At 40.3% G+C, this 21,914-nt stretch overlaps 2 protein-coding genes across 4 annotated transcripts in view; both read right to left on the reverse strand.

The window, feature by feature from the left end:
* The window catches only part of LOC127049179 (uncharacterized), a 419,610-nt gene that overhangs the window by 188,864 nt on the left and 208,832 nt on the right, over positions 1–21,914 (reverse strand). The gene's annotated exons all lie outside the window — the stretch shown is intronic.
* Positions 16,599–21,914, reverse strand: part of DSE (dermatan sulfate epimerase) — a 50,840-nt gene continuing 45,524 nt past the window's right edge. For all 3 annotated transcript variants that reach the window (XM_050949516.1, XM_050949517.1, XM_050949518.1), the window contains one exon: positions 16,599–20,459. In XM_050949516.1, coding sequence (XP_050805473.1) covers positions 18,698–20,459 — 1,762 coding nt within the window. In that variant the 3' untranslated portion in view covers positions 16,599–18,697. The remainder of the gene's footprint in view (positions 20,460–21,914) is intronic.

Here is a 21,914-nt window from a genome sequence, read left to right on the forward strand (position 1 = left end):
CTACCCCGGGTGTAGAGGGATGTAACTCTGACTTCCCAGGAAAATACACTTTTGAAACTTAGCATAACATCTTACTATCAAAATTCCTGGCAATGCCACTCACCCTCCCAAGACCCTCATTATATGACATACAGAAGAACCAAGACCTAGTGGTTGCTATGATCATGCCTATCACAACCATTTGCTCATAATTTTAAGATCAAAAGAAGCACTATCTCACATGAATTTGAAGCTCTTTACATCAGCAGTGTGACTCCATGTCATTTAGATCCTAAATGCTGGTATTTATGCTGAAGTAATTACTCTCACAGGCCATTTAAAACTTCCCACCCTGTTAGTTCTCTTGGCTGCTGGGTGAGGTGGTCTCACACCTTACGAATGGGCCTGAGGTATTGGTGAGATGATATACAGCAATTTGGATCATCACTGCTCATGCTGCACTTTTTCTGTGACTAATAAATGTAGGGTTCATTCTACAAGTCTGTTTCAAAAGAAAAAAAGAGCATAAAATAAAAAACTATAGAATAGTAAAGCTAGCACAACAGAAAACATCCCTCTTCATTTAGTTCTCCGAAGGTTAGTCCTTCTTTTCACTGTGGAGCAACTGGGGGTGCCACCTACAGTCTAATTCATGCTTTGCAGGTTAATTACCTTATTTAAAGTTTATTCCTTTGTTTAACGAAGGTGCTAGAACATTGATTCTGGTTCAATTATTTTTGGTTGAGTTTGGGTCTTTGGAATTCTTTAAAACATGAGTCAAAACATCTGTGTGTTTCTGCTCTGGTTCACGTGACTATTAATGTTCTTAGGGAATTGCGCTGTCTGAAAGATGGCAAATACACACTAACAGCGTATGCAGAGCAAGGCCTGCTGATACCATGTTGTTTTGCAATTGCATCCCTAGACATTTATATATCAAAAGGTTGTGTACCAATCAATGCTAAATAAATAGTATGATGAACCAAATAGCTGGACTAATAGTACACTGCTACACAGAGGGCTTGGGTACATTCAAAACTCCAAAGCGCTTCCGTGGCAGCACTTTGAAGTGCAAGTGTGCTTGCAGCACCAGCACTGGGAGAGCACTTTCCCAGTGCTGCACACACTCCACCTCCCCATAAGGATTAGCTTGCAGCGCTGGGAGCCGCGCTCCCAGTGGTGGGGCACTGTTTACACTGGCACTTTGCAGCACTGTAACTTGCTGTGCTCAGGGATGTGTTTTTTCACACCCCTGAGCGAGAAAGTTGCAGCGCTGTTAAGCGCCAGTGTAGCCAAGGCCCATGTGACAACATTGACCTACCTTAGAAGTGCCCTTTTTATTGACACTTTAACATCCTCATCGGTAAAATCATGTATCCAAAATCTAGCTCTGTATTTGCATGAATGGAACATGGAAGGCAACAGGATATCAACCTCTGTACAAGGATCAAAATGTATTATGCTGAAATATAAACTCACCACCAACATCATGTCATAATGCTAGGTAACTTCCATGAGCCTGTTCCAAGTGTCAGGCTTTTCAAATCCATGTTCCACGTAACAAGCCAAAATAACCAACAAAGCTCTTGGCACTACTGAATACATGAGTAATCTTCTGCCCTTTAGCAGCAAACAGACCTCTTTGGTGATGGTACTGAGATCATACAGACTCCTTAACACATGCAGTTTCAGAAGGCTCCATTTTCTTCCTCATCACCTTTAACATGTTGTCTGTGAGGGTGAGATCATGAGAGAGAGATGGCACAGATTTAGGTGCCATCAATATGCATGAATGGTAGCCAACTATATAACTCTTTCTTCACTGACAGCCTCTCCATCATAAAACCCAAGATGTCTGTGTGCCTGGAAGAAATCAGATTAATGAAAAACAAAGGGATGTTGGTAGAAGTTGCTGATAATGCTAATTTACCAGTAATCCAGGACCGTAATCCACAGATCATTAATGTGGTGCAAAGCCTGTTGGTCCAGTCTTGCCTACTGACTTCAGTAGGATGAGAGACACTAAAACAAAGACAAGCCATAAAAAGGTGAAGCGAAATAAAATGGTGAACAGAAAGCTTAGGAGAATTAAAAACCGGCTTAAGATTTCATGTTGCTCACTGCTAAAAGAGAAATACAAAAGAGACTGGTGAGGAAAATGTATGTTACACATACAAACACATCTTAACTTGGGACTCTCTTACAGAGGTGCTACCCCTCACTTTTAAAACATATCCTGACACCTCTGAATGGTATAGTAAGCTTAGTAAAATATTATTTTTTAAAAAAAGTTAGCTAGAATGTGACTGTGATCGATTCATATTACTTATATGTACATCCTTTATTCAGTGCAATATATATATGTGTGTGTGTGTATATATATAAAGATTGTATATGAGCCTAAAGCTAAAACACATAAAGTACCTTCCAGTTATTTTTATTTTTGGATAAGTGTTGCATGCTTAGAAAACAAGCTAGATGGTGCTAGTGCATCACTTTGCAATCTCTGCCATGCTCGGGTGTTGAAACAGAACAAAACAAAATGACAGGGAGCTTTAAAAAAGCACCAGAAATATTATGTATACCATTAATTAAAAGACTTTTTACTTCTGAATTTATTATGAGTTTGGAAGTTATTTTAAAGGATTATTGGCAATGAGCCAGTAACATAATTGGATAGTTGATTGATGATTTATTGACCTTGACAAGAGTTTTCCCCCTATTATTTAGTGCCTTTCCAAGATAAATCTCTCCAAATATCAAAACAGAGACTATCCCAGAGATTGTAGGCATTCCTGCACAACAGTATTAAATAATTTAAATGCGTTCCAAAAAACGAAAAAACGGATAGATCCATCAATCAATCTCTATTAGCCGGGATGGACAGGTATGGTGTCCATAGCCTTTGTTTGCCAGAAACTAGGAACAGGCAATAGGGGATGGATCTTTTGATGATTACCTGTTCTGTTCATTCCCTTTGGGGCACCTGCCATTGGCCACTGTCGGAAGATACTGGGCTAGATGGACCTTTGATCTGACTCTGTATGGCCGTTCTTATGTTAACAAAAAGCAAAGCTAAGTGTTAATGTCACAAAAATAGTTACTTACATGTCATTTTTACTTGTTCATTCCTCTTGACTGGTAACAGGCATCCTTTTATGCAGCTCTAGCCTTAGTTTTACCAACAGTGGTGTATTCATTTTCCTTTCACTTTAGAATTACACACATTAATAGAGCTTGTTGATTTTTTTTCTGTAAAAATTTAAATATAAAATATTTAACTACATGGAGATATACATATCGCATAGAACTGGAAGGGACCCTGAAAAGTCACTGAGTCCAGCCTCTTGCCTTCACTAGCAGGACCAAGTACTCATTTTGCCCCAGATCCCTAAGTGGCCCCCTGAAGGAAGGAACCCCCAACTCTTGGTTTAGCAGGTCAATGCTCAATCCACTGAGCTATCTCTCCCCCAAATGTGGTTTGAGCAAAGAAATTTAAACTGTCACTTTTTTTTTTTTTTTAGTTTTCTCAGGTTTGAAATGTTACAACCCCCTTTCACTCCCCCCATTAAATTGTGAAAAATGTTGAACGAAACAAAACTCAGTTTTTATATTTATTTTTCATGAAGCAAAAATAAAAACAAATTTTGACCTTGTCTAATTTTTAAATGATGTAGGGAAAATCCTGGCTCCATTGAAGACAATGGCAAAATTTCCAGTGACTTTAGTGGGACTAGGATTTCTCCTTATGTTTGTAGAAATTGTTTAAATAAAACAGGAGCTATTACCACCTTTAAACAAAAAAAGCACAGTTAGGGAAAATGTTCTTGTAGGAATTGCACTCAGTAAAAGGACTGTGTTTTATTTGGGAATAAGATATAATGAATTCTAAAGCCTGGTATGGACAGAAATTTTTAATGGTTAAAATGTAAGTTCATTAGAACTTCTGAATATTTTTCTGCACTCTGGGAATATACATGCCGAAATATATGTTCATTTTCTAATTCAGCAATCAGACACTAGGCTCCGTCTTGGGCCTTGCTCTGCTCCCTCTACGAAGTGACAGCACTAGAAAGCAGCTGGATCTCTGCTGAGGACCTGGCACAGAGTGTGTGCTCAGCTTGTTCCTAAGGCCTTGGCTACACTGGCGCTTTGCAGCGCTGCAACTTTCTCGCTCAGGAGTGTGAAAAAACACATCCCTGAGCGCAGCAAGTTACAGCGCTGTAAAGCGCCCGTGTAAACAGTGCCGCAGCACTGGGATTGCGGCTTCCAGAGCTGCAAGCTAATCCCCACGGGGAGGTGGAGTACCTGCAGCGCTAGGAGAGCTCTCTCCCAGTGCTGGCACCACGACCACACTCACACTTCAAAGTGCTGCCGCGGGAGCGTTCCCACTGCAGCTCTTTGAAGTTGCAAGTGTAGCTATACCCTAAGAAGAAAGGAGTACGACCGACATGCTGCTGTACTCCAGCAATTCCCAGCTAGCAAGCAGGTCCTCTGGGTCATTCCTGGCTGACTATAGTTCAGAGCAGCCCTGGGCCGGCCTCAAAAATGGAGAGGTGCAAACAGTGCATCTCTCATCCCCACCCAGGGAAGAATACAGCTGAGGATTGAGGTCCCATATTTGTAGAGGGAACCCCTGACCCAATAGCATATTCTTTACCTGCTGCTGTAAATTGGCTCTGGACCATGCACTGTATTTACATGATAGTTTTGTCGCCCTACTTTGAGGTGTCATTAGCCTTCACGTCTTCTTTTGGGCCTATCACAGGCCTTTCTCAACATCTTGTCACAGACTTTATTCATGCTGGCTATGGCTCTGCTACTGGGATTTAGATTTGTGATCAGTGGTTTAGGAGGCCAGTATGCTAACATCTGTGTTATGGAGCTGGGGGTGACTGGTGCGTAAAGTAATCCCCTAATAAGAGATACTGTTTCTTCCTTCCTATTCAGGGTTGGCCAATTCCTCGTCATTTACAAGGGCTATTATGCCACAGTCGATGTTAAAGTATAGGTAACTGTCAGCGCAGGGTGGAACCAGAACTCTGAATATCTGGAAGAGTGTTTGAGGGGGCCAGGAATGATGGGAATAACAGTAGCACAGGACTTGCTTCTACTCCCATTGAAGACAATTAGTTTTGCAGTTGGCTTTATGGGGAGCAGGATCTCTTCATAGCGAATTCCATTTAACACCCTAGGCTTCTGGGGAGTGTGATGGGGAGAATCAACTGCCCTCCCCCTTAATTCAAGAATAGGGCTAGTTTAAAGCAGCTCTCAACATTTTTCATCTCATGAGCCACTTCTTAAAACAGATGATCCACAAGAGAATCTACTAGCAAACCAATCCAAATTCTACACTTTCCCTGCAGCAGCTAGATAACAGTGTAAAATAGACAAGGTGAAATTAACTACCTTTCAAAGTGATGGGTGAAGCTGCTCTTTCCGGTCACAGGGCTTTGCATGTATTGTTATCGGCTCTCTCCTTATTATCTGCAGTCTCTCCTGCTCTAATCTCCCCAGGTGACACTGCAGTTTGATTTTGTCCTCTTTGGTATTTGCTATTCCTTCAGCCCAATTTTCATGCCGTGAGCACATTTGATCATAATTGAATTTACATTAAAAAGACAGACATGAAGCATCTGTGAAGGGTGTTGATTAGAGCTATTTTGTTTGTTTGTTTGGCCAGAGAACTTCTGGAAACTCTGTGAGACTTGTTCAGACTTGTACAGCAGCCCACAACAATCAGGAAGCATCACTGTTTGAAGACTGAAAGATATTTCATCACTGTGACAGATACAGTTGCACAGATTTAACACCTTTGGTGTCTAAAAAAAAGCGAATTTCTACAGCAAGTAATATTCATGCAAGGGGAGTATTTATGGTCATGGGATTAACATCATCATTTCAGGGCATTACTTCAGCAGTTTTTTTACAGTTACAAAGAAACATGATCTCAAGACCAAGTTTTCTGGAAAAGCAGAAGGGAGCTCTCTAGTGAAAAAGATAAAAAAAACAACAACCCACATTTTCACTAAATACGGTAACGGTAGAAGTGGAGAGACCACTCTCGTTGGAGAGTTGGGTGACCAGATAGCAAATGTGAAAAATCAGGACACAGGGTGGGAGGTAACAGGAGCCTATATAAGAAAAAGACCCAAAAATTGGGACTGTCCCTATAAAATCGGGATATCTGGTCACTCTACTGGAGAGAGGGGGAACTGCCATGCTCTGAGTCAGTTCTTGCTGTGCAGCAAGAACTAAGGCTAGACCTTGCATTAGCAGTTGTAAACAGTATAACTTTAACAGTATAAACAGCTTCCACCAAGACCCCAAAGGGACTAGACCTGTGCTAATAATGGATTTTTCGGTTCTCTGGAAGTTCCAGAAAACAAAAATTGTTTCAGATCAACTACTTTGAGCAAATTGAAAAGTCAAAAACTAATTTCATTTAATTTTTTTCCTTTATAAATAAAAAAAAAATACCAGTAATTTCAATTCAAGAAGGTGTTTAAGATCCGACTCCAGGAAGTAAAACTGGAAAACCTTAAAGGATCAAATCTTAGGTAGGATCACAAATTCAAATTTCTGTAAATTCTGGCAATTCGTTTTGGTAAAAAAAAAAAAAATGTGTCTCTAATGTCCTGGGACCTGCACAGCTACAACACCACGGCAAACCTTTAAAAAATGTTATTTTCAGTCAGAGCAGAGGAAACATTGATATATTTGACTATAATTAAATCTGTTATTCTTGCTGACTGCTCTGGTCAAGTCACATTCCATCCCCAATTCCTATTTCAGCTCACTTCAAGTTCAAACCATCCGTCCATTCATTCTAGGTAGTACTAATACGGCCATCATCAACATAGAATCTGAAAGCCTCACAATCACTGACGGATTTTATGTTCACGCCACCTGTGCAAGGTGAGGATGTATTCCCCTCATTTTACAGATAAGCAATGGAGGCATAGGCACAGACTAAAGAAAGAGACTGGCTTCTTCAGGCAGAAAGCTTGCAATCTATACTACCTGGTGGAGAAGTGATTCCTTCCAGGGGTAAGTAGCTTTCAAATCTGTTTGTGGCCCATAACAGCCCTGTTGGTGGAATCTGCTCAGAAGACCTGCTGAATCTTTGTATCTCCTGGCTGGGATCTGGCTAGATCCTGCCTCCATTCACAGCAATGCGAAACTTTTATTGTCTTCAATGGGCCTGAGTCAGCCAGGTTCTTGTCCCCCAGCAGAGCAAGAGTTACAGGTGGCTTGTACCACTGCACCTTCCATCCAGGCGGATTTACCTCTCCTACGGGGCCACAACCCCAGCTAGTGCAATCTAGGGAGTTATTCTGAGTTTATGATTGAACCACTTGTCTTACGTGTTTGGAAAGTATCATGCAGCTCAATGGCTAAAGAACACTAATATTCAACAGAGCAGCAGCCTGAGAAATAGCACTATAACTGTGCATCTCTATCTTACATTTGTTGGCATTTTAGGGCATTAAGTGTATTAGTAGTTTTTATTTTCAGAACTGGGTAGGAATTGTGTTTACAAAATCAAATGTACGCCTGGAGGAAGGTTTCAGCAGTGAGCAAGAGCTCAGCTCTGCAAAAATCGAGCTTGTCTTTTCACAGGGAAATAAAGGGTGCTAAACCAGCTATCTGACTATGCAAGTATTCCACCAGATTTCCCCCTTCCCTTCCCTTTCCTGTTGCTCTTCTAACATCACAAGTCAGCTCCAACAACAGCAGAATAGCTGGGGTGGAGGGTGGGGAATGAGTCCAGTAATTCCACAGGGACCAACACTATAAGGTATTTACTGTATGATCTACACAGAATCCACAGGTGACATATGTAAGTCTGTGAGATTCTGAATGTCTTCTGGGGTCCTGGTGAAAAATATTCACTAAGTATTTGAAAAAAATCAAGTTATTTCTATGTGATTAGAATTGGGGAGGGATACTAAGGTTTTATGAATGTGCCATATAACATCACTTTCTTCTCTTTGTTACATCAAATCTTGATTGTCTCATGATATCCTTACAACTGTAACATCATGCTCAATATATTCATATTACACTCCTCTCTTGATTGGTTTATGTTATTATGTCATAACTTCAGTGCAGTTGAAAATCACCTGCAGTTTCCAGTCCTGTGCTTTCCTCTAGTTCAGAAATTCACTACTTAAAGTAAGAACCATTGAAACGGCTTTAACTCTGATCCTTCAAAAAATTACCCACCTGCATACCTTAAGTCATGTGAGTAGCTGCGTTGACTTCAATGGGACAGCTTGTATGAATAAAGTTATGCATGTATGAGATGATTTGAAGAATCAGGGCCTAAGAGAAGATACACTAGAAGAAGAACAAAAAAGTAAAAGTAAAATTGCTCACAAAAAGAAAAGGCGTCAAATTCACCCTTGTGTAGTGGGCCACTTAAATCTCACTTAAGCTCAATTTTGAAAATTTACATGGGACTTAAGACTTATGCCTTGTAATGGCTCTCTGCATAAGGGTGAACTTCAGCCCGAATAATGGCTTCGAAAATACTAAACCTGCTCGAATAGACAAAAATGATTGTCAGTTCACCCTCTGCCTTTCCTTGGTGAATTAATGTGGAGAGTCTGGGTGTTAATAAATCTGCAACCAACACGCAGCTGCTGTTTTGATTTGAAGGTCTTTGGCCCCTGGCAAAAGTAGTTGGTTTTCTCCCTGAAAAGACACAAAGAAAATCCAAATTGAGGAAGTTTATCAGATTGCAAACATTTGAACTTTCTTTACACAAGAAAGGCCATACGGGGCAGACCAATCTAACCCAGTATGAGGTCATCCAAGAGTGGCTAGTGCCAGATGCTTCAGAGGGAATGAACAGAACAGGGCAATTTTCGAGTGATCCATCACCTGTCGTTCAGCCCCAGCTTCTGACAGTCAAACCTTCTGTGCCTCAGAAAAAGCTTTCAGTCCCTGACAATTTTTTTACATGGACGTGTTGGCAGAAAGATCTTTCACTCAAACATTAATGTTAATTAGTACTAACAATCCAGCCTGGTTTATAGCCCCCATTATAATCCCAATGTCCAGACCAAGATGCAGGAGAGTATGGAGCTTCAGCTTCATAAAGCTTCATCTTCCTTACCTCAGCAGTAAGGGAGCCCCTAAAGACGTTCTAAAATCCTCAAGTGTGAGAGCTGCCCACCAGTGCTGGGGAAACTTGGAAGAAACACAGTCTCATGAATGGTTTCAGAGTAGCAGCCGTGTTAGTCTGTATCCACAAAAAGAACAGGAATACGTGTGGCACCTTAGAGACTAACAAATTTATTTCAGCATAAGCTTTCGTGGGCTACAGCTCACTTCTTCAGATGCATTCAGTAGTGGCTGTGGGTTAATTATGAGCGAATTCTTGTTCCTTTGATGTAAAAGCTACTCTTTTGGCTAAAGGGTAAGGTTCTGACTCATTTGAAATACATGTAATATTTCTCTCTGGTTCCCTATGTTTCATTAAACTAATATATATCTACTGTAAAGCACAAAGAAGACATCTGAAAGCCTCTCCGTTGGTCTTTAAAACACAAAGAGGAAAACCACTACCCTTGGATCTACCCCAATGACCATAAATGAAGCATTTAGAGTTGCCCTTGAAGGGGTGCGTACAGATGTCAGTCATTTCTACTTGACAAGTTTAGAAAACTTATAGATCTGACATTTAACCGCATGGAAGAAACTCCTAACTGAAATTCTCCTGGAAAAAATTACATACACCTTTGTCAGTAAAAGGAAATTAGCAGCAGCAGCTTTCTAGAGTAAACCTAGGGACAAAGATAACTTAACCGGGAAGTTCTAGTTTGTCGAAGGAAATGCGGGTGACTGGACATTACCACAAATCTTTCAGCCCCCTTCCCACTGGATTAGCCTACTTACATAAGCACAATTTAATTCCATTTTAATATATATTTCTACTTGCATAGTGTGCATTCACCTTTTTTAATTTAATTATGGTGAGCGCTAAGGATGTTTACAGCTGTTTTTAGACTCATGTAAGTGAATTTAATACTCACTGCAGAGAAATGTCCCTTGCTTAAGGCAGGCCCCTGTCCATGCTTCCTCACATCATTTTACCAATGTGTCTCATTCCTTGCTTGCAATACACTTGTTATTCCAGGCATACACCATTCATGGTGAATTGTGTCAAATTTGTGATGGCTTTGTCTGACTCGTGTTAAGGTAAACAGAGACCAGCATGAGAGCAACAAACTGAGGTTCAGTTCTAATCTAAACCAGGATTTGAACAATGGGATTCAGAAATCAATAGGTAATGGGCTAACCCACTGGGTCCCCATGCCCCTGAAATGCTTGCATGCCTTCTAAAAATACTCTTTATTTTGTCAAATGAAAGTATTGAAAAATGTAAAGGATTTTTTTTCATATGTACAGAAAAGAAAAATAATTCCATTTGAGCTCTGAAGCTGATTGTATTTTAAAATGAACTCCAGGTGATAGCTTCATGTTTACACTGATTTTTAAAATCTGATGTATAGGTGCGGGGAATCTCGCAAGGAAGGTTTACATTGGAGACATTTTTAGGAGAAACCTAAGATTACTAGAACTGAAAGAGATTAAAAAAAAGACCAGATAATTTTGTTTACTTTGTTTATTTGAAAGCACTTTGTGTGCAATTCCATTATTTCCCCCATATAGGTAGTCAGTCGGTCCGTTTCGCCTGGCATTAGACACAGTGATTGGGGTAGAGAAAATCATTTGTAAAAAAGACGAAAATATATTAATCAAAAATAGTTAGCAGGGCTTCAGGGACAGGTATTGCACTGGAAAGTATTCTTAATTTATTTTAAAAAATTGCCTAGACTAAGTTGGGTGGTGTCTTTCTAAGGCTCCAAGTCTTTTTCTACCTCAGTTCTATAATGTCCAGATATTATTGCATAAAGAATACATAAATAAATGAAAACATGGAGCATTTGCAATTCCATCTGAGGATCTCAAAAAGTGTTTCACAAGCATTCATTAGTTTTCACAATATTCTGGGTTGGGTATTATCCTCGTTTTACAGATAGGGAAAAAGAGGCACAACTCTTTATGTGACATACCCAGATCATGCAAGTCAGGGCCAGGGCAAGGAAGAAACCCAGATTCTGTTCATGGTCTCAGCACCAGATTTCTCTGCCCCCTAAAACAATGCTGAACCCGGGCGGCCCTGTAAAATAACAGGAAAATGGAGTGAAAATGGTCAGTAACTGGATTTAAAAACAACACGCTTACATGCTAAAAACTTGTGTCAAGGTTAAATTTGGAGAAAATACTAAACACATACATATTTACCCATGGAGTTATTGAGGGTTGGCATCATATAGAGTGCAGGTAAAAGGATTACAAAATTAAACCCATAATAATCTTATTACAGAAGTACAGAATATACAATATAAATTCATTATCTCTGTTAATCCAGGTAAGTGAGATATAGTCTGCAATGACAGATGAAGAATGTCACTAAAATCAATGGTAAGCCATAATGAGTTAGACACGAGGGAACCAAATCTTTATACTTTGGCCCCAATTCTTTTCCTCCTGATGTCAGTATTGCTCCTACCGATGTCAGCCCCTATTAACTTCAGCGGAAATAGGACTGGGCTAGACAAAAACTAGCTTGCAAATGAGTGCTCACATTTTCATGGTTCTTAAGACAGACATTCTCTTGATTAGGAGCAAGCAAACACCTGTAAAATTTCTATCCATTCCCTGCTGATTTTTAATACCAAAAGTTCTGTTTAAACATCTTAAGAAAATAGTACTCTTTCAGAGCAGCTGTGATCATCCAATTGACTGGGCTGTAAAATGAAGGGTATTTATTGCTAAGGCACTGGCAGACAGTAAAATAGGTGTATCTATTCACAGATGGCTGGTATAGGCACAAGAACTGTACAAAATCTCACGGGTTCTTTCTGAGCTAATGCACTTCTGGAAAAGGAAACCTGTTGCTTCCCTCATCTCAAACTGCCCAAAGTGGTTTTGTATACTTTTTGACCATCAAATTACTTTCTTTAGGGCCATAGCTCTGGTTTTTACTAGGCTCCCAAGGAATGGCCAAAATTCTACTCAGTGAACTCACAACACTTCTTTTGTGGTTAACAGTTTCTTGGCTTGAATGGAGACACAAATAGATTAATCCAGTTAGAAGGCTGAAGAATGCAAGGGCTTCATGACAAATAAATATGATACTAAGTCTCAAAGAAACACTGAAGAAAAAGGACATTAAAACTACCCTGTTGACCCTGTAGATTCCTCTTGCTTGAGACATCCCAGCTACCAGCCATTTCTGTATTAAAAGGCAGGAAATTTCAATTTCACATCTATTTAATCCATGGCTAAGTGTATTTAAATTGTTGGCCCTCTTTCAACAGAATTGATGCGAATATTATACAAAGTAAGCAGTAAGCACTGCCATTCAATATGGTTAAGCCAAATCAGTTCTCTGAGTAGTGTCCCAACAAAGAGGCTATCCAAACTAAGAGTAGATTGTACATTATTAACAAACAGTTTTGTTCTAACAAACTATTTCACCTGTTGATCCACTTTACACTGAATTTTCGATCATTTATGAAAGAAAAAAAAAAAAGGACCAGCCTGAGGAAAAATGTGGACATGAGAAATTTGTTCTGAAATAACATTCTAATATCCTAGGAACAAATTCTGAGCCCACTAGTAAAGCCTACCTAATATTATTTAACATTTATATATACTGTATTTGTATACAGTGGTGTTCACCTTAGATAGCAAGTACAGAGACGGGGTGAAATCCTGGCCCCATTAAAATCAACGTCTAAACTCCCATCGACTTCAATGGGACAAGGATTTCAGGATTTACCAATCCCTGCCTGGAAGAGCGTACAAAATAAGATGATCACACAAGACAGGATCCTGAGGGAAATAAGAATCATAGGGGAATGGTGGAAAGAGGACATGGAATATCGTTCTGGAGTTAGTTGGACGGTGCCATAAACTAATTCCAAGATTTACTGCTTTTTTCCTAGTAATTTTTAAGTAATAGATTGACGGGAAGTTGAAAATTGCTATTTAGGGAACTGTGATGAAAGGTATGCTTTGAGGGAAGAGTTCGAAGGAGGAGAGTAAGCTGCATGTTATATTGGATGAGGGAAGGCATTCCAGGCATAGGAATAAAAGTGCTGTGCCCACATGAACTACTTGGAAGTAGGGCTTGCAATATCTGCACCGCTGGACTGCATCCAGCCACTGCTGAGTATGGGCATATACATACTGCCTGGCCCATCCTATATTCCAACACACACATCTCACTCACCTCCTTCTGTTTCACTGTAGATCTCAGTGTTGCATACTGGGGTCACCACTGATTTGGTCTCCTCACACAGTGGCTCTGCAGCTTTTAAGCTGGTTTTGGTCTTTCTCTGAGTACTCAAGGCTCTATAGGATTTATACCCCACAATGACAGCAAAAATGGAGAAAAAAGGATAATTACAGTGTACAAACCATGAATGACTGTCAGTCTACCATTAAGCACTCAACAATGGGGCAGACAGCTACAGGAGGAAGACTGACTTTCAGGAAGGTGCCAGTCATATCTATTTTACTATGCTAAAAAATGGTTGTTGTATGTTCCCTGGAACCTCTCGGCTCAGTCCTGCTCTGCAGCATTAAAGGAACTCTCTCTCTTTCTCTTTGCTTTTTAATATGGTATTTCTCTGTGAGCAGTTGAAACAAACTACCAGTATTCATGGAGGCTTTCTTGGAGGGTGAGGGGGATCAATTATAGTTAATAAACATTAAATCTGTCACATAAAATAGGCCTCAGTCCTTTATTCTCTTAAACAGAGTGTGAAATTACATCCTCTCAAGGGGCCCTCTACATGAAAAGAGGGAGAATTAGTTCCTCACAAGTCACTTTCTGGATTCCACATGCAACTCAGGACACAATATTGAGAGACAGCTGCAACAGCCCGATGCTCTCAGGGCCTGATTTCCCCCTCACTTATCTCTGGGTAAGTCGGGAGTAATGCCATTGAAATCACTGAAGTTCCACCGGCATAAGGACAGGAAAATCAGGTCACTAGAGTCACATTTATAATTTAACACTGAAAAGCTTTGATTTCAAATGCTGGACAATTTCCCAGTGATTTTCAACAGAAACTTTCAGAAAACTGCATTAAGCAAAATGAGTGCTGTTTCCCTGTGTAAGCATGAGGCTCTGGGCAGGCTGCCATACACTTAGGTGCAGAAATGAAGTACACATAAGAATGGTCATACTGGGTCAGACCAAAGGTCCATCTCGTCCAATATCCTGTCTTCCGACAGTGGCCAATGCCAGGTGCCCCAAAGGAAATGAACATAACAGGTAATCATCAAGTCACCCATCCCGTCGCTCATTCCCAGCTTCTGACAAACAGAGGCTAGGGACACTATCCCGGCTAATAGCCATTGATGAACCTATCCTCCATGAATTTATCTAGTTCTACTACACACCATGGAAATGCAGCAACAGAACAACACCAGGGGCATATGTAACCTCACACATACACCTTGTACTCACCTAACAGTTCGTCACTTGAAGTAATCTGCCATTACTGTCTTCACAGCATAAAAGTGGGTCAGGGTGCGTATGCGCACCGACATGTTGACCAGGTAGAAGAAAAGACTAGTTAACTCAGTGAATTCATCCACTTAGCTTTTCAATTGTGGAGATCTGAGCTCAAATTCTACTGTCACAAGTTAAAAGCTTACATCCGAACTGAAAAAGAGTTTACCAATTTCATAGAGTCTAATGCCAGAAGGGGCCACTATGATCATCTAGTCTGACCTCCTAGATAACACAAGCCACAGAATTTCACTCAATCCTTCCAGCAGATTTTGGGGCTTTCTCAGGGCACATATACTTGGAGTCATGCTACCATGCCTCCTTGCCTTCGTTTCTTTCCCTTACGGAACTGGAACTGTGCACAGAAGAAACCTGTGGAAATAATTGGTAATGTGAGCTCGCTGGGAAAAGGAAAACAAATAATTTTCCTTTTGGCCAGTTATAACCCCAAACCCCATGAAACTCCAAACATGCAATTTGTTGGGGTCAGAAGGAGAGAAGAACAATACCACAGTCATTTCCTTCATTCCTCTCACAGAATTTGGGCCATGTTAATTAATTTCCTGCTACTCGCATCCCTTTCATATGTAAAATCAGATAGAATATGGAGTTTAGGCCATGTTAATTACTTTCATGCTTCTTGCATTTCTCTCATACATAAAATCAGAGAGAATATGGATTCATGTATACATGAATTCACTGGGGCCTTAGAGAACAGAGAAAAATATAAGGTTTTACACATTTACAAGAAGCAATTAAACAGAATAGCATGTGCAGACATATTTCAGCTTGGTTTTCAGTGTTGTCGGAAACAAGACAAATCTTTGCTTACTTAAGACCAAATAATGATTAAAAGAAATGAAAAAAGTAACACTAAACATTGTCCATCACGAAAAGTCTAGGTGGAACCAGGAAGATGGCCACTGATGCTGCTGTGGACTTACAGGACCCTCCTGTGGGATCTCTGTGGTATTTCATACTAATGCGACAAGGATTAGAAAGAGCCCCACTCCCTAATTCAGTGACTAACACTGACCCAAGCTGTGTGCTAAAAAAAGAAAATTGCCCTTATACCACCCCTCTTTTCCAACTATCACAAACACTTGAAATGACTACAACAGATCCCCCTGGGAAATTTTAGGATAGTTACAGCACAGTTGTGTGAAGGGATTGGGACACTGGAGGAGGTAAATGTTTGAAAAATGGCCAGAACAAACATTTTCTATGTGTCGAAGAGATAACTGAAGCCATATATAAAGTCAGCTTGGTTTGGGAAACTGGCTTCTGTGTGAACAATTCACATCAGTTTTAAGTAGAGTCCAGTCTATCAGAAAACAACAGCCATGTTGATGAACTGACCAGTCAACCACACACCTCATTTGGAATCAGGTAGCAGCAGAGACAAAAGCCCAAACCAAGTACAGTACAGTATTCTGTTAAACATAAACTACTAAAAATATAAAGGGAAAGTTTTAAAAAAAGACTTGACAAGGTAAGGAAACTGTTTCTGTGCTTGTTTCATTTAAATTACGATGGTTAAAAGCAGCATTTTTTGTCTGCATAGTAAAGTTTCAAAGCTGTATTAAGTCAATGTTCAGTTGTACATTTTTGAAAGAACAACCATAATGTTTTGCTCAGAGTAACAAACATTTCAGAGTTGTGAACAGCCTCCATTCCCGAGATGTTTGTAACTCTGAGGTTCTACTGTATGCTTACATATAAACACATACATGCTCTCTCCAGCTTTTACTGACCTCTTGATAGGGGTCACGAAGCACATTCTGTAATGGCTCAGGAAATACAAACTCTGCCCATTGGATTTCTGTACTACTCTCTAAATCCGATCTCATTTCAATAAAACAATGGCCAGATTGTGTCTAGTACTTACATGGGTGTGCAGGGGGCACAGTGCCCAAAGGCCAAGCAGATCAGGAACCCTTCCCTTGCTTCCACTAAGTAATGTATCTAGAGAGCAAAACTGAACCCCAAGTAACTAAGAAACAGAAAACACACATTTGCCTGAAGATTCAACATTTAATGACCATTAATATTACACGAGAGTTAAAAATTAATGAACAGTCTCTAGGAAAATAAAAACAACCCAACAACTGTTTCTGCCCCTCTTCTAAATTTGTTCAATGTAAAATGCAGAAATAAACAAATTTTCATTGAGCAGAAAATCACATGCCATTTTTAAGCACTTTTATTGATCTATTGAATGTTACCAGCTGCTTCAACACCCTATTATTGGACCAATTTATAATCCAACTCAGAAGAAAGCAATATGCATAGTTATGAAGAATAATGTTGGGTGACAATTTATTTTGCTGCTCTTCAAGAGACTTCTGGTTTCTGTACATAAGCAGAATTTGCCTCAGTATGGGAAACTGAAATTAAATGGTAAGTGTTGTTATACATTTTCTAGATCTTATAAAGTGTTAGTTTGCATCCTAGGCCATTAATTTAAGATATTCAGCTGTATATTTTTATTTCATGAAAAGGTCCCCACCCTTGGCCAGAACCATTTGAAGAAAAAACATCAATATCAAGGGCCCAAGTGATGAAATTCGAGAGAGCCATCCCTCAATATTATATGTTGTGAATTAGGAGCTAATGAACACCACTGAATTGTTTAAATTATCAGGGAAAATATTCCAGTCAACAAAGAAAAAAAATCTATGCATAAGAAACAATTATGATTTGTTTATTTAACAAAATGTATGAGAAGAAATGCTTTTCTGTTTTTTAAAGACATACAGTAAAATACACCAGTTCTATAGCCTCTCCATACTGAAAACCTCACAGACATCTATGATTTTTTAAATTCAGTTTAATTAATGCAGGTGTCAAACTCATTGTCAGAAGCCACAGTATTCCCCATATCAATGATGGCCAAATTAATGATCCATGTGCCTCCAATGATTTGCAGAGCGCTAGCTGGTGGTCAGTGAAGAACTGGCTGGTCACATGGTTCTGGCTCTTCTTTGTTTCCAACTATATAATCACCCTGAGAGCTAACCCGCCCCCCACCCCTCCCATCAAATACTTTCTTAACACAGCTTTTCCACATAAGCAATTGCTGGGATTGCCACAGGGTGGTGGTGGTGGTGATGGAAGTGGTTTTTTGCAATTGCAAACAGAAGAAGAGGACCTATAGGAGTCAATTTCCCTATTGAGATGTGCTCCACATATGAACATGTTTGAGAAATGTTACCCTGTAAAATCAAAAGCAGATCATATCAGGGTTCATCTTCCAGTTTTCATCTGGTCTGGCGAATGGGAAGGGGATTTCTCATAATGAGAAATAATAAAGTTTGCTTCTTATTTGCCTCCGACTGTAACTTGTTAATCTTTCCTATGCCCTTTAAATTTGAATAACTCTGTTGTAAGGTTATGTCTATAGGCATTAGAGCTGGTTGAGAATTTTTAATACCTTTTTTTCCACTGAAAAATGATGATTCATCAAAACCTAAATTGTTTGTGAAACAGAGTTGGTTTCTTCAAATCTCCCTTGAAAGTTCAACAAATCTCAACTTGAAAAATTTTGGGGAAAAAATGTTATGAAATGGTCAAAATGTCCTGTTTCTACATTTTCAAACCCCAAATTTTGGGGGGGTGGATATTTTCAAGGTTTGGTCATTTTATGTCCCAATTTGGAACAGGAACTTTTTTTGATATCTCAAACAGTTTCATGGAGCAGGAAAACCATTTCCTACCTACCTGTCATAGGCATCTTTAGAAGCCTGAAAGTAATACTATGCAAAAACAATTGTGTATAAAATCAAGGATCTTAGGAAACAAATCACCCCTTAAAGAAGGCTCTTTTTTTTTTTTTTGGTAGAAATTAATTACAGTTTCACAGACTGTGCTTTAATGAACAAAGCATAATATTCTTCAGATGTCAAACGCAACCAAAGCACAGATGAAGAACACTTAGGTCTCTCAAAAATGCATTATTTTCCCCTCTTCCCTCATGGGGTGAAATCAACCTTCCCTTAGCTGTTTCCTGGAATGTTTCAGAAAAGGAAAAAACAAACTATGGCCCTATTAGGGTTAATTCTTTTGCATAGACTGATATGACCATAAACAGGTCAAGCAGTACATGATCTTTTGCTAACATTGTGACTGGGAACAAGAAGAATACAGCCACAATAATACACAGCTGTCAGCTAAAAGTATTGCATAAAGCCATCTTTGACCATGTAGGCTCTTGGCCTTTTGGAAATAGGTCAGCTGCATTGCCAACATGACAAAGAATATAACAATGTTTAGAATTAGGAAGAGGCGGGTATAAGAAGCCGATATCGATGGAGCACTGCTTCGAGCAGTGCTCACCATTTGTTCCAGGCCAGACTGGCCTTTGATTGATGCACCATTTTTGTGCTTCACATAAGTAATATCTGCAAAATCTAAAAGGTCTTTCATTTCCTCGTCTTCATCTACTGGTAACTCTTTTTGTGCCAGAGTCTGTGCCTTCTGTCGCACTTTTCTTTCATTTACTTCAATTTGTGCAAAGATGTCAGGAACGGCATCGACAAACTTGTAGCCTTTGGCTACCTTTTTGCTTTTCTTTGCCCTGCCTTGCTGTTGTTGCTGCTGCTGGGAGATAGCAAATAACCTATCAATGGCTTCTTCCGTCTGTCTCTTATCTGAAAATCTCAGCAGGCGTTCAGCAGTCTTTCTAAAGCTATCTGTGTTCCGCACACGGGACAGAATCTGTTTCTCAAGCTGCTGGAAGACAGGTTTGAAATGCTGAAGATTCTGCTCCACAATCTGAACATAATCTTTCACCTCTGATACAGCAGAGTTCCTTATGGTAGAGGTTTGGTCAAATAGAATTTTTTGGCGATCTGCAGTAATGTGTGCAAAGACAGAATGGCCTCCATCCTCACCAGTCCACAGGTAAACGGCATAGGCATGCTCACTGGTGGCTATGAAGACATCCAGTTGCTGAGAATCTCCATGGACATTGAAGCTTTGGACATCTATGGAAGGTCCTATGAAGAGGTAAACTGCTCTGGTGATTGGGTTCCGCAGGTGGGTTGTAACATTCACATAGTTTGTTCCATTATATGGGTAGCCTCGGGGATACATTTTTGAGGCAACAGTAGCCTTCTCACTGTAGCCAGTGTCATCCATCCAGTACATCTTATATATCCCATCTTGATGCCTAATAAAAGCCCCATGGACATCATCAATAACAGTCTCTTCAAAAGGCACATCCACATTGTGGAAGAAGCTGGTGGCTACCTCCAGGGGGCTGTCATTTTCAAGATGAATTAGGTCCACAAGCAACAAAAGCTGGGGATGCAGAAGTAGAAGGTTTCTTTGGAAGTTTTTCAACTTCAGTTTTGGGTTGTAAGCACCCACTCCTTCTCCCCTGATAAAAACCACTCCATTTCTCTCCATAGCGGCGACTACTCTCCCCTGGCAGTCTGCAGCCAGGTCATGTTTGTATTTCAACCACTTTGATGAACAGTCCTCTGTAACCTGCCCTTCCCATGGAGAGAAGCAGCTCTTTGACACAGCTGGAGAAAACATCAACACATTGTTTAAGAAGGTATACTTTGGCCCATACAAGGCTTCTGTTATGAAAGGTACACCATTGGGAGCAAAGGTAAAGGAGTTCTGATCAGGGTGCTCATGGCCAGCATTGAAGTTCCTCCACCCTTTGATCCACTCTTTGTACTTATTCTTATGAACAATATCATATATTGCACGACCTCCCAGTTTTCCAGATTTGAAGGAGAGGAAGGGCTTGTTGATTTCAGCTGGCAATGCACTTCCATATGTTACAACTCCCCAGTCCTCAAAATAATGCAGCTTTGGAATACCGTAATCCGGTGGAGGTACGGAGTGCAAGCTTGCATCATACCTGCCAAAAGACAAAGAACATGGTTTTACACTTAAACATTAAAATTAGAATTATTTTATTTATTTTGATTTTCCAGCACCTATTCAAAACTCAAGATATTTTGCAATATTTAAAAGAAAGAATTGTCTACAGTGTAACATTTTTACAAGGATAGGTTGTTGGCTCCAGCCTGGAGAAAAAGTGGACTGCATATCTTTTCATTTGGTCCCTATCCTTTGAACTGTCTGGCTTGGGTAGCCCTACTAGGAGTTAAATTCCTACTGTTATAGCTCTCAGGGTCACTGGAACATACTCATCTTCCCCACCATGTCAAACTGCAGTCCTCTTAATTTTAATAACTAATTTAATGCTAGTCTGCAGATAACAGTTTACACTTGCATCAGAGCACAGCTGTCTTAGTTAAAAGGAGCCACCGGGCCTGAGCAGTCCAGTTGCTGGTTGAGTGAGGAAGGACTGGAGGGCTGTGAAACTCTCCAGGTGAGGAGACCTGGGAAAGACCCTGCTCAGGCAGAGAACAGACAGAGAATGCAAGGACCATAACCCGCAGGTAATAAAGGTGATGGGACAGAGCGGGAAGCAGCCCAGGGAATGCAGCAGCAGCAACTATTAAAGGAAGCAGGACGTGGCTGCTATTTGTAGGGTCCCTGGGTTGGGACCCGGAGTAGGGGGTGGGCCCAGGACCCCCCACAGGCCAAAGGCAAAGTTGGCAAAGCCCGAGGAAGGGGCCAGTTTAGTTCTGGAACCGAAGCAAAGGGCTGGAATTTAAACAGGCGCCCGCACATGGGGCTGAAGACACTGAAAATAATCAAGCATTTTGTTGAACTTTTTGTTATCCTGGGAAGGGATTGGACTTGAAGGAGTGACCCAGCTGAAGAGGTGGGGCAATAAGAACCATCAAAGGCAAAGTGTTTCCAGAGAGAAAGCCCTGGGGTTACTGCTCTAACCCAGAACAGACACAGACTTAAAGCTAGCCCAGAAGGGGCTGAGAACTGAGTCCAGAGGCAGGGCTGCAGAAACTGACAAGGGCACAGTGACAGGCCCTTTTTCACCTTGGAAAGGGTTCATTTGTTTTAAACTGTGTGTGACTTAGCCAGAGGGCTGAGCCAGTGAAGACCTGCCTGATGAGGGCGACAGCTGACAGAAAAAAGAGAGTTCAAGTTTGCACTCAAATGACAGGAGGCTCTCAGAAGAGTGTGCCCCCTCATATACTGTCTACTCAATTACAAGAAACTCAATTCCTATCATGCACAAGGTGTAATTTCCAGACTTCCCAGGAAAGGAAGCATATGGAGAGTCTGAACTCTTCAAAAGGATTAGAAATAAACTGAAAATAAATTATAATCCCCCAGTTTTTTTTTAAATGATCTTATCCTCTGCCTAGCCAAAAGACAAACTTGTAAGACAGTAGGTATATAAACTAAAGTAATACACTTCAGTTTAAAAAGAAATCGTACC

This window comes from Gopherus flavomarginatus, chromosome 4 (genome assembly GCF_025201925.1).
Source record: "Gopherus flavomarginatus isolate rGopFla2 chromosome 4, rGopFla2.mat.asm, whole genome shotgun sequence".
In the NCBI taxonomy this organism is placed as follows: Eukaryota; Metazoa; Chordata; order Testudines; family Testudinidae; genus Gopherus; species Gopherus flavomarginatus.